Consider the following 14576-nt stretch of genomic DNA (forward strand, 5'->3'; position numbering starts at 1 on the left):
ATATCACCTTGTCAAGGCCACAGGCCCTGCCTACTTGAGGGCAGTGGACCCCTCAGCACGGGGCTACCTTGGAGATCTGCTCTTTGTTTGGTCTCCTGGTACAAGCACAGCCTTTTCCAGTCCCTGCAGCACTTCTGACCAAGGAAAGCCAGTCTGGGGGCCCAGAGAGGACCCTGGGCATCCCCAGCTGTGGGAACGAGGCAGAAGGAAACAGGGCAGCCTCCAGTCTGGTTTGCCACACTCCCGGGGAGCCCTGACCCTCTGGTGGGGGTGGGGGTCAGAACTGCCAGGGAAGCTCGGGTGTGCAGGGAGCACATGGGTCCTTGGGAGGCAGCTATGGCCCCTCGGGGAGGTTGGGGATAGTCCCTGCAGAGGATGGAGGAGTCCATACTGAAGGGGAGGGGCTGGCCACTTCTGCCTTGGAACCCTCTAGGCATGTCAGCCAGGGGACATAGCAGAGCTGGGGGCTTCTGCTACCCGGAGGCAGGTGTGCGGCCTGGGACACAGACAGGGGGCAGGAGATGAGGAGAAAATGATGGTGAAAGCCAGGAGGTGGGTGGGCCCCATGGAGTATGGAGGGTGGTCGTGTGGGGCGGGTGGGCAGGCGCAGGCCTGGAAGGACAGGTTGGGCATGGGAAGCTTAGAGCAAACACCATGATCTTTAAATTGGGTTCTGCATGAGAGACACTCGGGCGAAGAAGACGCTTCTAATTCCCACTAAATGTGCATATGGAGTTGGGAAAGAATATTCTAGAAGACACTCCCATGTCGTGGCGGTGCAGGTGCAGGGTGTGAGATGATCTTGGTTCGAGGTGGGCTTTGACTCCCCCTGGGCCCGGGTGGGCACACCCAGCCACCCCTTGCTCCCATGGGTCCCGCCCACTGACCTGGTGGCAGGAAGTCGGCAAGGCTCTCGCAGGAAGAGACCAACATACCCTCATGGCTTGATGTCAATATTCAATTTTTAACTTTAATGTGCAAATAAATAGAAAAGGAAAACTACATTCAAAACAGCTGCAAAGGAAGGACAAGCCCCAGAACAGAAATTCCTCAAGAACGGAAAAGAGGCGCTCCCTAGAAGCATGCGGGGATGGGAATACCGAAAGGAGGGGCTCGGCGGGGTCTCCGGCTGCACCCAGGGCCCACGTGGCTCTGCCCGAGACGACCGTGGGCCTGGTGCAGGAATCCTGATGGCAAGTTCCCTTCTTAGAAAACCGGGACACGTACAAAGTGCCTGCGTGACACTTGGGGAGCGGGGGCGGGGATCCCAGGAGGACGGGTCGGCCTCGGAATCGCCCAGCCTGGAGTCAAAGGCGTCCGGAGCCTCCAGGTTCCACAGGGAACTTCTAGAAACGCATCTCCACTTCCTGGAAACTTGAGTCCAGCTGTTGCAGGACGGTGAGGGTGGTGGTTATTCTGGGCCCACTGGTGCACAGGGGCCAGGGCCGGGGCTCTCACAGTGCGGGGAGAGAGGCCTGGAGAACCGATCCCCAGCCCCAGTCACTTGGGATTCTTGGCACTGAAAGCCTTGGATGCCTTCATGGGACAGTTGCCTCAGCCCCTCACGAAAGCATAACAGCGATCCCTGGAGTGGCCATGTGGGTCCCGGGGTAGGCAGACGGATGGGGCTCCGTGGGTGGTGGGTGGGACTGTCAGGGCAGCTCTTGGAGTTCCACAAAGGGAGATCTCAGCCCCAGGGAGCTGCGGGACTTGGCTGCTGCAGAAATAACAACCACTAAGAGCGAAAAGAATAAATATCTGTGCGTGTACACATACACCTAGGGTACCCACTGCGTGAACTCGACTGGGCCCGCCGCCCCACAACGGGGTGGTGCCAGCTCTGCGGGAACACTTCTGCGGGAACGCTGGCTGGGGTCCCTCCCCTTGTGGCCCCAGAGTCCAGCTGCTGGAGTTGGGGTTGGGTGTCTCTTATCCAGAGCGGGGTCTCCTGAGGCACTGCCCACCTACTCCAGGTCTTGACTTCAAAGTGGGATCCCAAAGGTTTGGCTAAAGGGTTCTTCTCACTTCCAAAGTGACTGTGGGCCTGAACACCAGCCGGGCAGAGCTGATGCCCAAACCCTCAGGTGACATTTCTGGCAGCTCTGAGAATATTCTGGAAGGACTCACTTTTCAAGCAAGCCTACCCAGGGCTCAACTCCTTCCTTGTCAGGGTCTCTTGGACATGGACCCCCTCCAAAGTGCAGGCCTCAAGAGGGCTGTCACCTGTGACTTTTCCAAGACACGGTAAGAACATAGGGCAGGGGCCACCCGCCTGCCAGGGATTTGGCACATGTGACGGACAGGGACGCAAACGTGATTGCTTGCTCCTCGGCCAGCACGTCCACCCGCCCCTGTGGTGGGGCTGAGCCCCAGGGCTCGGGTGCAGGTAGCTCAGGTTTGGCACACGGCAGGCCCACAGGAGACCGGGAGCGGCATCCTGCCCTGGAGTGCGCTGTCCGGCAGCAGAGGGGCTGGGAGATGCCTCTCAGGTCGTTCAAGAAAACGGCCCCAACACAACCAAGGCCAAGGGCACGTCAGGGCGAGGCCGGGCGGCGGCTGTACTGCACGCGGTAGCGGGTCACGGGCAGGCCGTGCACGTGCACCGTCTCACACAGCGTCTTGCAGGGTACCATGTCCTCATCCTCTTCACCCATCAGCCAGTCCTGCACCAGGCTGGCCGCCTCCACTGTCACGTTGTCCTCCAGCCAGCGGCTGTGCCACTCCTCAAAGTGCTGGTGGTGGCGGAGCAGGACCAGGGGCTGCACCTGTTGGAGAGGCCGGTGTCAGGGCGGCTGAGGGCTGGACCCCCAGGGCCCCAGAACTTGGGGTGGGGGGGGAGGTGTGGGGGCTGCCCAGGCCTCCCCTGGCACCTGCTTGGCCCGGCAGAGGGTTCCGCGACGGTACATATAGTCCTCGGAATTCACGATGAACACCATCTTGTGGGTGCTGAGCTTGAAGCGGCAGTCCACGTCACAGGCACTCTCCACGCCCACCAGCCGCTTCCAGGAGCTCCTGGCCTCGCCGCGCAGGGCCCGCGCCTGCTCGCTCTGCCACCGGCGGCGGAACTTCTTGAGGTTCCTGGGGGTGAGAGGAGGTGGAATGGACTCTGGCTCGCTCTCGGTATCGTGAGAGGATTTGCAGGCTGGGAAGCCCCTAGGCCTGGGACCATCAGATGTGCTACCTCCCAGGGGTCCACAGAAAAGCAAATGGAAACAACAAGAAACGCCCCCAGATCGGAACACCACCAGCGGCCCCCACTGGTCCCAGAGGTGCCATCCTAGCCCAACCTGAGTTGGTCCAGGGTCCTGCCACAGCCGCCTGCCTCTGGCCTGGCCCCACCAGCTCTGGCAGTGTCTCCCTCCAGGCCGGGCATTCGCTCTTCCGCCCACTGTCACATTGTGAGGTTGGCCCCTCTCCTCGTACCCCTCACCGTCCTGGGGTTACTAATCCCTCTTCTGCAAACCACAAGCCTCAAAAGGGCAGGGCCCACCTCAGCACACAGCAGGTGCCTACTAAGTGTTCCCAGCCAGAGAATGTGCCATGGTCCAGCCCCCGTCAGGACAAAGGGGACACTCCCACAGGAAGGAACAGAGCATGCATCTCAGGGCCTCTCACCTCTGCAGGAACACGGGTTTCAGGAGGAAGCCCTCGGTGGGTGAGCTGGACGCGCCCTCGGTCCCCACATACTGCTCCACGTACCGAGCCAGGTGCTGGAAATGGGGAGAGACACAGCCTGTGACGCCCCACAGCAGGGCCATGGCCACTCGCACTCTAGACCCTGATTTCAGGAGCTCACAGGGCTTCTGTGCCCCCTATTCCCAGAGCATGAGGAGCGCCGCTGCGGAGGACTCCGATCCCTGACGGAGACCCGCCCGGACTATAGCTCTCAACAGAGGACCCAGCGACAGCGGGACTCACACAAACAGGCCACAGTGAGGGGTGCCAGAAGCCCCCAGAAGCTGGAAGAGCAGGAAGGATCTGTCCCAGAACCTTTGGCAGGAGCACGGCCTGGCCCACACTGTGGCTGTGGACTGCTGACCCCCAGGATGTTGAGAGAATAGACTTCTGTTGTTTGAAGTCACGTGGTTTGTGATCACTGCAGCCCCAGGAAATGAATGGAGTTGGCCAGCTGAGTAATGTGCACACACACTGCACCCGCTGGCAGGTGCTGGGAGCTGCAGGCCCCAGTGACACACCCTGGGGTCAATGCCTCACTGTCACCAGGATGCAGGAGGTGAGCAGGAAACATCTGTCCCCACAAAAATGGTGACTGGGAGCTGGGGCCAGGTGGCTCCTCTGCTGGGGATTAGGATCAGGATGCAGCCCTGACACGGGAGGTGCAGAGGTCAGCCACGGGGATGCCCTGCGTGGGAGTTGGGGGCCAGGGAGAGGTGGCCTGGCTCCCCTCCTGCCCTGGGACGCACCTGCTGGCTCAGGAGGAGCGGTCTGCTCTTTGGAGAGGGGGCACAGAAGACAGCCTGGTGGGTGAGCAGGGAGGGAGGCAACCCCACCCACCAGGCCTCAAGGAGAGCCTGCCGCCTGCAGAGGGAGGATCTCTGGATGCTGTGCAGCCTGCGCTTGGCTGGTGGGAGCCCCATGCTGCTGCCCTCAGGCGCTCCCTGGTGTGCGTGGCACGGACTGGGGCCAGGGCCTCACCTGGACCTCCACAGGGTCCTCCGTCTGGGCCTCCTCGGTGTCCAGGAGCTCGATGGTCATGATCACCTGCCCTTTGCGCTGCAGGAACATCACCTGCGGAGCAGGGACGCCAACAACCTCAACTGCTGGGATAGCCCAGCCGGCACAGCGCAGGCTCGCAAGGCCACCCGCCACCCACCTTTGCCACCCTTCCAAAGCCCTGACGCTTCCTGTAGGTCAATGGTACCTCACGGGCTCTGCAGCAGGGCCAATGTCCCGGCCGCTGAACCAGGGTCCACCCAGGACCGAGTCCAGAGCTGAGAGAGTGGCTGGGCCTCCCGGCTTGTAAGCCCCAGGCCTCCTCTCACCTTGAAGCAGTTCTCGTCGGCCATGCAGCGCTCAGCCTTCCACTGGTAGCTGGTCTCCCTGGCGGCGCGGACGCAGCGGGAGGACAGGTTCCCACCGGCGGCGCCCCGCTTCTTCTCATTCAGGTAGAGCTCTACCACCTTCAGGCAGACGTCGTCGCTCACGAGGTGGTGCAACTGGCAGGAGGAAAGCAGGTGGTGCGGCCACCCTGCCTCCTGCAGGAGCCCCCATCTCACCCACGGAGGAAGTTGGCAAAGGCCAGAAACAAGTCAGGATGGAGACTGCATGACACAGGGATGAAGACCAGGATCCTGACAGGCTGTGTGCAGGCCAGGGCAGACCAGATCAAAACCATACCAGACCAGACCAAGTCAGACCAGACCAAACCAAAACAGACACGACCAGATCAAACCAGACCAAATCAGACCAAACCAGACCAGACCAGATCAGACCAGATCAGACCAGACCAGACCAGACCAGACCAGATCAGACCAAACCAGATCAAACCAAAACCAACCAAACCAGACCAGACCAAATCAGACCAAACCAAAACCAAACCAAACCAGAGCAAAATCAGACCAGACCAAACCAGACCAAATCAAAACCAAACCAAAGCAGACCAGATCAGATCAGACCAGACCAGACCAAAATCAGACCAGACCAGACCAAATCAAAACCAAACCAGATCAGACCAGACCAAATCAAAACCAAACCAGACCAATCAGACCAAATAAGACCAAATCAAAACCAGACCAGACCAGACCAGATCAGACCAGACCAGACCAAACCAAAATCCAACCAGACCAGACCAGATCAGGCCAGACCATACCAAAACCAGACCAGACCAGGCCAGACCAGGTCAGACCAAAACTAGACCAGACCAGACCTGAACAAAACAGACCAGGCCAGATCAGACCAAGCCAGACCAGCAAACCCTGCGTGTGTGTGAGAAACACATAGAAAAGACACTAAAAAAAATATTCCAAAGCAAACCCAGGAATGAGCTGAAGGTGGTATGAGTGCAGGCTGTTCCTTTCCCCTAAATGCTTGGATGTAAATACACTGCTACTCCTTTCACCTTTGCCCTGAAGAAGGAAGGAATGGAAACAGCAGGGGTTGTGGGGCAGACAAGGCTGGTGTGAAACACCCGCTTGCACAGCCCAGGCCCTGGTCAGGGGACCACACTGCCTGGGGGTTCCGTGTGCAGCTTTGGTGAATGGATACAATACCACCTGGATACGCACAGGTTTAAGAAAGCACCTGGCACACAGCAGGTGCCCACTGAATGCCTATTGCTACTGCTAAAAAACAGCAATGCTAATTTTTAAGATAAAGGGAGGCAGAGTCCAGACATGGCCTCGAGGCAGGTTACAAACAGGATGGAGGGGCCCGCAGTGAGCACCTGGCCCAGTGAGCTACAGGTGGGGTTTGGCGAGGCCACAGCCAGGAGAGCAGGGCAGCACGAGGCTCTGACTACGGCTCCAGCCAGACAGCCCATTTTCATTGCTTTAAAAGGTTCTAGAGGAGAGGTTTATGGAAGTGGGAGATTCTTTTAAAACATTAATCAATGCTTTCCATAAACCATCTGGTCAATCTCCTGGTGCCACAAGCAAGGCTGCTGTCCCCAAAGCCATGGCCCATGAGGGTGCCCGGCCTGGGAGGGCAGACTGCCAGCCCCTGGCATCCCCCTCATCGCTGCCCCCACACCGTGCGCTGGGCCCTGGGCGTCCTCTCTCCAGGCTGCCCCACTCGTGTCTCCCTCACCCGGGGAGCGGCCACTGCTGTGGACGGTGATGGGCAGGGACCTGTTTCGGGCACACAGAGGGAAAGTGGAGGAGGCTGAAGTGACAGTGTCGGAACGCAGCTGTGGGTTTCATGAAGTCCTTGTGGCCAGACATACAAACCCTCCCAGTCACCAACAAGGCAGACTTGATGGAAACAGGCACAAACACCGTGGACGGCTTTCCAAGAGAAAAGATGTCCCAATGGCCATGAAAGGACAAGGCCCCAACCACACACATGACCATCAGGAAAATTTAATGTGAGCCCACCGAGATTCGAACAGCTCCCAGCTGATGGAGAGACGCCCCTAAGCCCCAGGGAGGACACAGAGTGCGGCCTGGCACAGCACTGGTAAGAGTGACCCAGGACACTGAAAGTATCCATCAGTGGGACACACCTCTCTCTGCCTTACCCCAAGGGCAGCAGCAGAAATGTACATGGACGGCCACGAGGCACACCCACGGGGCGCCACCCATGCCTGTCCTCAGGAGACAGGTGGACGGAGTGGGGGTCGTTCCTGGGAATCCTTGGCTGGTTGATCTCAACACAGGAATCTCACAGAATGACACTCCCAGGATGCAGCCGGGCACTGTTTGCTTCTGTGAACACACGGCTCAAGACCAGGGATCTACCTCTGTGTAGAAATCAGGGCTGTGATGCCGGGTGCAGTGGCTCACACCTGCAATCCCAGCACTTTGGGAGGCAGAGGCAGGCGGATCACCTGAGGTCAGGAGTTCAAGACCAGCCTGGCCAACATGGTTAAACCCCTCCTCTACTAAAAATACAAAAATTAGCCGGGTGTGGTGGTGAGCACCTGTAATCCCAGCTACTTAAGAGGCTGAGGCAGGAGCATTGCTTGAACCCAAGAGGCAGAGGTTGCTGTGAGCTGAGATCGTGCCACTGCACTCCAGCCTGGGTGACAAGAGCAAAACTGTCTCAAAAAAAAGAAAAAAAAGAAGAAGAAGAAATCAGGGTTGTGAGTGTCCATGGGTGGCAGGTGGCTGGGTGGGGACACAGGGGCAGGGGTTCTTTTGATGAAACCCCACCCATCTGCCCCCTTCAAATTTGGGGACTTTTCTGCGTGTGTGTTTTACTTGCATTAAGCAGTCTTTAAAACCTGGAAGGAAACATCCTGTCTGAAATGCTTCTTGTGACTGTGTCTGGGTGGGAGAGTAATGGCATTATTTTTCTTCCAGCTTTTTTCCCGCTTTATGATGAACAGCCTCACTGGGTGACCAGGAAACGGAGGTCACCATGAACAATGACTCTGGCAGAAACCAAGCAGGACCCACGTCCTGGAACCACACCCAGCTCGTCTGGGATGTCTGCTGTTTATGTTTACGTGACTGGTTTCCTTGCGTTGACATTCAGCAGGGGCTGGGTTTTTGCTACTACTAGAACCAACACGGATGAACACCACTACTCCCACCCTCCCCCAGGATAAGTGGGTTAAGGTTTTTTCCATGTTGTCAATTTATCCTCAAGAACGGTTTGTCAACAGGAACTCAGAACAAAAACCTGTACACAAATATTCAGAGCAGTAGTGCTCACAATCTCTGTAAGGCAGCCACAGCCGAGATGGAGAAATGAAATGTAGCTACCCATGCAACTGACTACTACAGAGCCATAAATAGGAATGAAGCACGAGGGAAATCCAGAAGCAGAAAGCAGATGACTGGATGTCAGGGGCTTGGGGCGGGGGAATGGGGAGTGGCTGCTGATGGGGATGGGGTCTCCTTTTGGAAAGATGAAATGTTCTGGAACTAGACAGAGGTGGTGGTTGCACAATATTGTGAATGTACTAAATGTTACCAAACTGAACATCAAAATGGGTAATTTCACGTTATGTAAATTTTGTCTCGATTAAGGAAAAACAGGATAGGTTTGCTGTGCCGACCACGGGCCCCCTTCCCAGGTGGGAGTGAAATGACGGCAGAACCATTTCCAGCGTCCTCAGGGGCGGCCCCGCCCTGGCCCGGCTCACCTGCCGCGCGATGTTCTGCACCAGCTTGTCCATGGTGAAGCCCACATAGGCATGGATGGTGAACATCTCGCGCAGGGTGTCCTCGTACTGCGTGGGGTCGATGCTGCCCTCCAGCAGGCTCCGCACCATGTCCAGGAAGGCTGGGTAGTACTCCTCCAGCTCCACTTCACCTGTGGAGACACGCAGCTTCATCCACATGCCTCCTGGAGTGCACAAAGCCACACAGGCCAAGCTCTGGCACCACAGAGCCCCAACAAATGCCCCCGTGGGGCCCAGCGGCCCTCACCCGCCACCCCTGGGGCAAATCTGGGAGTCATCAGGAAACCCAAGTAGCTGGCGTTCACTGCCACCCTCCCTGAGGCTGCCTAATCTGGCCGGCAACCCAGGGATGGCACAGAGAGTGCTGTGGAGCCAGGCATGGTGGCCCGTGCCTGTAATCCCAGCGCTTTGGGAGGCCGAGGCAGCTGGATCACCTGAGTTCAGGAGTTTGAGACCGTTGGCTAACATGGTGAAAACCTGTCTCTATTAAAAATATAAAAAATTGGGCCGGGCGCAGTGCCTCACGCCTGTAATCCCATCACTTTGGGAGCCTGAGGCAGGTGGATCACAAGGTCAGGAGTTTAAGACCAGCCTGGCCAAGATGGTGAAACCCCGTCTCCACTAAAAATACAAAAAAAATTAGCCGGACATGGTGGCGGGTGCCTGTAATCCCAGCTACTCAGAAGCTGAGACAGAGAATTGCTTGAACCTGGGAGGCAGAGGCTGCAGTGAGATCACACCACTGCACTCCAGCCTGGGCAATAGAGCAAGACTCCATTTCAAAAAAGAAATACAAAAAATTAGCTAGGCATGGTGGCGAGCGCCTGTAATCCCAGCTACTTCGAAGGCTAAGGCAGGAGAACCACTTGAACCCAGGATAGTGGAGGTTGCAGTGAGCCGAGATCCCGCCACTATACTCCAGCCTGCACAACAGCTGGGCCGCGACGGCTCCACGAGAGGGCCCATGAGAAACAAAGGTTCCCCGGTCAGGAGAGGGTGCTACACCCAGGACAGGTGCCAGTGCCGGTGGAGCCTGGGCGAAGGGTACCTGAGACCTCTGTCTTATGCTGGCAACTTCCTGTTTGCAATTTCCCATCTGAAATCACAGAATTCTCTTAAAATGAAAAGCCAGGAAGAAAAGTAACAGGACATGTCAGATCATGAGCTGCGACCCCAAACCCCAGGCACCCCCCGGGGCCTCCGGCAGGCTTCGGAGCCTTACTGGGCTGCTTCAGCCGCAGCTCCATGGCGGGGTCGCTGCCCTTCTCCCTGCGGCCCTCACACAGCAGCTTCTCCCGTTCCTTCTCGGTCCGATACTCCAGGAGCTGCTTCTGCGCCTGGCGGTAGATCTTCAGCAGCCTGGAGCACAGGGTCTGGTGCAGGCGCAGGAAGAAGTACCAGTTGTTGTTGGCAAAGAAGAGGCTGTAGACGTCGTCCAGAGGCTTGTGTGGCGGTGGGGGTGGCGGGGGTGGCTGCTCAGTGGCCGGGGCATCCCCAAAGGCCCCCTTCTCCTCTGGGGGGCTACTGTGGGGTCCTGGCGCCGGCTTCTTCCGTTCGCTGGGGTCTGTGCTCTGCCCCTGGGGGCTGTCCCGGTCCTCGTCAGCTGACTCCTCAGAGGCCCCCAGGTCCAGCTGCTGAGAGAAGAAGAGGCTGGGCACGAACTGGTGCAGCAGCTGGTGGATGGTGCCCTGGTCCTCCTTCTGGATGGCCGGCTGCCGCTTCACGTAGTAGCTGATGAGCGCTGCTGCATCCTCCAGGATCTGTCGGTCCTCGTACACGAAGATGAGGTGTGGCTCGCTAGAGGGGGCGCTGCGGCCCTCCGAGTGCTGCTCCTGGTGCTGTGGGGGAAAGGGCGGCCATGAGACGGAAAGCCATCCAGCACCCAGAGGACCCCCCGTGCCCGTTCACAAGTCGCTGTTAACTGGGCCACCAAGGTGGACGAGCGCTGCCCGGAGCAGGATGGGCGGCCAACGTCGGGGAGAGGCAGGGCCTGGGGGGCAGGTCGCTTGCCTCAACCTCCTGTGCAGCCCCACGTGCCCCTGGTCCCCTCTCCGGAAGCAAGGCAGACCCAAGTCATCCCGGGACCCAGTCGGAGGAGCCGAGAGGATTCTGAGATGTGGGGCAGGGTTCACAGGGGGTCTGACAGCGTCAAGCCTGGGTCTGTCGCTCAGCCCAGCTCTAGGGCAGAATGGGGGCCCTGTGGCTCAGCATGGGGAAACCTCTGAGGCCGACCTCCTCCTACTGACAGCAACGGTGGCGCCTGATTCCAGCTTGACTGGGGCTGCCCATACCATGCTATCGATGAGGTCAAGGAGGCACAGGGTGAGCTGTGACCTCTCTGCCGCTGCCCTCCATCTACTACCCAGGAGGCCTGCAACTGCTCACATCTGAAGCCCTGCACGCCCACCGTCCCCAAGTCCCCACCTCCGCTGCTGTCACCCGCCACCCCTGCACGTGCTTGCTACCACCGTCATGTCACCAGCCCTCCCACCAGCTCCCACCAGCCTGCTCCAACCGTTCTCCTCACTGGGTCCAGGGCGATTTGGCCCACAGGAGCATGGTCACCTCAACTAACACTCCTCAGGCACTGCCCCTCAGAAGATGCCAGCCCTTGGGGTGCCCCTCCATAGCCCCTCCAGCCTCACGGCCCCCAGGCTCCTTCCTGCGATGCTCCAGGGCGCTGAGCTCCCTCCTGTGTGTGCAGGGCCTTTGCACATGCCCATTTGCTCTCATGCCCTGGAAAACGCTGTCCCAGGCTCACCCCTCCCCTTGGTCTTTATCCAGATCACGACTTTCATTCCCTCACACCGTTAAGACAATCACCCCTTCCTCCAGCCTCCCACACCACCGTCCTGGCACCCAGTGCCTCTGCTGGGCGGCCCCAACCCCTCAGGGAGGGAGGCAGGGAGGCAGACACACTGGGGCTCTTGGGGAAAGTGAGCGTGGACGCCATCTCTGCAGGCTCCCAGGGGAAGGACCAGGTCTCCCAGCAGCCTGAGGTTTCCCTTCCTCCTCCCCTGCAGGGCAGCATAGAGGCTGGTGGGGCCAAGCACGCTGAGCTGGTTCCTAGGAGTCTGCACGCTCAGCCCTGTTCCGGGCTCTTCAGTGTGACCTCCGCCCTCTGACCGCTTCCTAAGTCCCCCAGGTCTCATTTATGCCATAAACACTGAAATTCCTTTACAGTGCCCTCTGAAGCACGACCCCCACGTCTGTGACCCGTAACCATGCTTTGTAAACTGTGTGATGGAGACTCATCAAGGACCTGCATGTGCAGAGATCTGTCAGGCCAGGGGGCCAACCTTGGTGCCCCTTGCCTCGTCAGCCCCAGCCCCAGGGAGGGACCCAGGAACTCGGGGTCTCATTGGTGGATTTCCAGGGCTACTTCATCATCTGCACTTTGCAGACACTACAGACCCACAGAACCTATGCGGGGTCTTGGGCTTGGGGATCCGCCGAGGACTAGAGTGAGGAAGCCAGAGCGGCTGTGGGTAGGCCTGGGGCGAGGGTGGCCCATGGGGAGGGAGGTGGGAGGGAAGGGGGTCCCCACAGTCCCACAGGCTCTGGGAGAGGCCTTGGGCCAGCAGCCTGGCTCCTGTGGATTCCGTTTCTATGTTGTAAAAGGAGCGACCGCTCACTGTGCAGTGACAGGAGCAAGACACCAAATCAGGTGAGGCACCGCCCCCTGCCCAGGTGGGCACCAGGCTGACAATGCAGCCCGTGCCATGATCTGGGCACTGCCTGGGGAGCAGCGTGCCCTCCCCAGCCACCTCTTCAGAGTGTCCAAGGACCTTCCCGACAGCTGGCTGTCACTATGCCCAGCACCCTGCCAAGCTTCCCCCTTCAGGATCCTGCAGACAGGCACTCCCTACGCACAGCCACTAACAGGCCCAGTTCCTGGCAACCTGAGGGTCCCGCTGGCCTTGGTTCTGTAACTCAGGCCTTGTGAGCCTGCAGCGAGGACATGCAGCCGAAAGCCTTGAACCCACTGACTCAGAGCCCTGGCCCCCTGCAACCAGCCCAGGCAAATGCAACCTCTTGTGCCTCGGTTTCCCCACTGGTAAAATCAGAATAATGCTGTAGCAGAGTCAGGTTCAGGAGTGAGGTCAGATGATATATGACTCCTTCTGCATTGCTAACACCGCTGCCCAACACAGTCGGCAAGAAAGAAATGAAGGCTGCTGCCACCTGCCATCTAAGCTGGAGTCCGTCACTGCCCCACAGGAGGGACGGAGACTTCTCTAGACAACGGCAAAGTTGGCCAGGCACGGTGGCTCACGCCTGTAATCCCAGCACTTTGGGAGGCCGAGGCGGGTGGATCACAAGGTGAGGAGTTCAAGACCAGCCTGGCCAATATGGTGAAACCCTGTCTCTACTAAAAATACAAAAATTAGCCAGGTGTGGTGGCACGTGCCTATAGTCCCAGCTACTTGGGAGGCTGAGGCAGGAGAATCGCTTGAACCAGGGAGGTGGAGGTTACAGTGAGCTGAGATCGCACCACTGCACTCCAGCCTGGGCGACAGAGCGGGCGAGACTCTGCCTCTAAACAAACAGACAGACAATGGCAGAGTTGCTGGTTCTCCTAGGGCAGGCCGCAGGCTGGGCATCACAGAGACATGAACTCTCGCCTTGACACAGCCCTGAAAGGGCAATGCCACTACCCCACCTAAGCACCAGGGAACTAGAGGCACAGACCTGGCGGTCGGGAGAGCCAGGACCCCACCCCCGCCAGCCGGCAGGGCTAGGGAAGGCTGTACCTCGTCATAGACGCTCTCAATCTCGTTGAGCAAGCTCTTGGAGCGCAGGGCCTTGGTGTCGTTCTGCTTGAAGTTCACAGCCTGGTGGTCGAGGGACTTGAGGTACGCCTTCTCATACTGCTCCCGCCAGATCTTGTTGAAGCCCTGCTGGGCCTCCCGCCACTCCTCCTCCTTGGCCTTCAGCCTGTGGGGAGAAGAGGTGTCAGCACCAGGGACAAGCCAGGGTATCCTCCCTGAAGCATCCTGGGGCTGGCCTGTCTTCCTCTGGGACTTGACTGGGGGCCCAGGATCCAAGCCCAGCCAGCTCCCAGCCTAGTCTATGCAGTGGGCTCTGTGCATGTCAGAGGAAGGGCGTGATGGCCTCACGGAGCCAATGTGGCCGGCTTCCCGGTTCCTCCGCCTCCTCCCAGGCACCCAGCACTCTCCGCATGGCTGCTAGCTCAGCCACTCAGGTCCCTTGCTCAGCTGTGAGTCCCAAGAGGAGAGGGACTGGGTCTGCCTCACTCAGCTGCGCAACCCCAGGGCCAAGCATTGCACCTGCCTTAAAGTGGTCACTTGATAAATACCTGTTCATGGCCGGGCGCGGTGGCTCAAGCCTGTAATCCCAGCACTTTGGGAGGCCGAGACGGGCGGATCACGAGGTCAGGAGATCGAGACCATCCTGGCTAACACGGTGAAACCCCGTCTCTACTAAAAATACAAAAAAACTAGCCGGGCGAGGTGGCGGGCGCCTGTAGTCCCAGCTACTCAGGAGGCTGAGGCAGGAGAATGGCGTGAACCCCGGAGGCGGAGCTTGCAGTGAGCTGAGATCCGGCCACTGCAGTCCAGCCCGGGTTACAGAGCAAGACTCCGTCTCAAAAAAAAAAAAAAAAAAAAAAAAAAAAGATAAATACCGGTTCACTAGCACCGGATGGTGTCCGAGATGCAGCATTAAATAAAATGCAAGCCACAGTGTAGTGGTTGCATCTGACTCTTAAAGCAGTTTAGACGTCTAGAAGTGATTATGTGCAAGGTGG

At 58.6% G+C, this 14576-nt stretch overlaps 1 protein-coding gene across 2 annotated transcripts in view; it reads right to left on the reverse strand.

The window, feature by feature from the left end:
• Positions 1–944: 944 nt before the first annotated feature.
• Positions 945–14576, reverse strand: part of SIN3B (SIN3 transcription regulator family member B) — a 49473-nt gene continuing 35841 nt past the window's right edge. For both annotated transcript variants that reach the window (XM_007995664.3, XM_007995663.3), the window contains 8 exons: positions 13561–13744; positions 10029–10644; positions 8768–8937; positions 5004–5177; positions 4657–4749; positions 3616–3710; positions 2871–3078; positions 945–2765 (listed from right to left, as the gene is read on the reverse strand). In XM_007995664.3, coding sequence (XP_007993855.1) covers positions 2535–2765; positions 2871–3078; positions 3616–3710; positions 4657–4749; positions 5004–5177; positions 8768–8937; positions 10029–10644; positions 13561–13744 — 1771 coding nt within the window. In that variant the 3' untranslated portion in view covers positions 945–2534. The remainder of the gene's footprint in view (positions 2766–2870; positions 3079–3615; positions 3711–4656; positions 4750–5003; positions 5178–8767; positions 8938–10028; positions 10645–13560; positions 13745–14576) is intronic.

Source organism: Chlorocebus sabaeus, chromosome 6 (assembly GCF_047675955.1).
Source record: "Chlorocebus sabaeus isolate Y175 chromosome 6, mChlSab1.0.hap1, whole genome shotgun sequence".
In the NCBI taxonomy this organism is placed as follows: domain Eukaryota; kingdom Metazoa; phylum Chordata; class Mammalia; order Primates; family Cercopithecidae; genus Chlorocebus; species Chlorocebus sabaeus.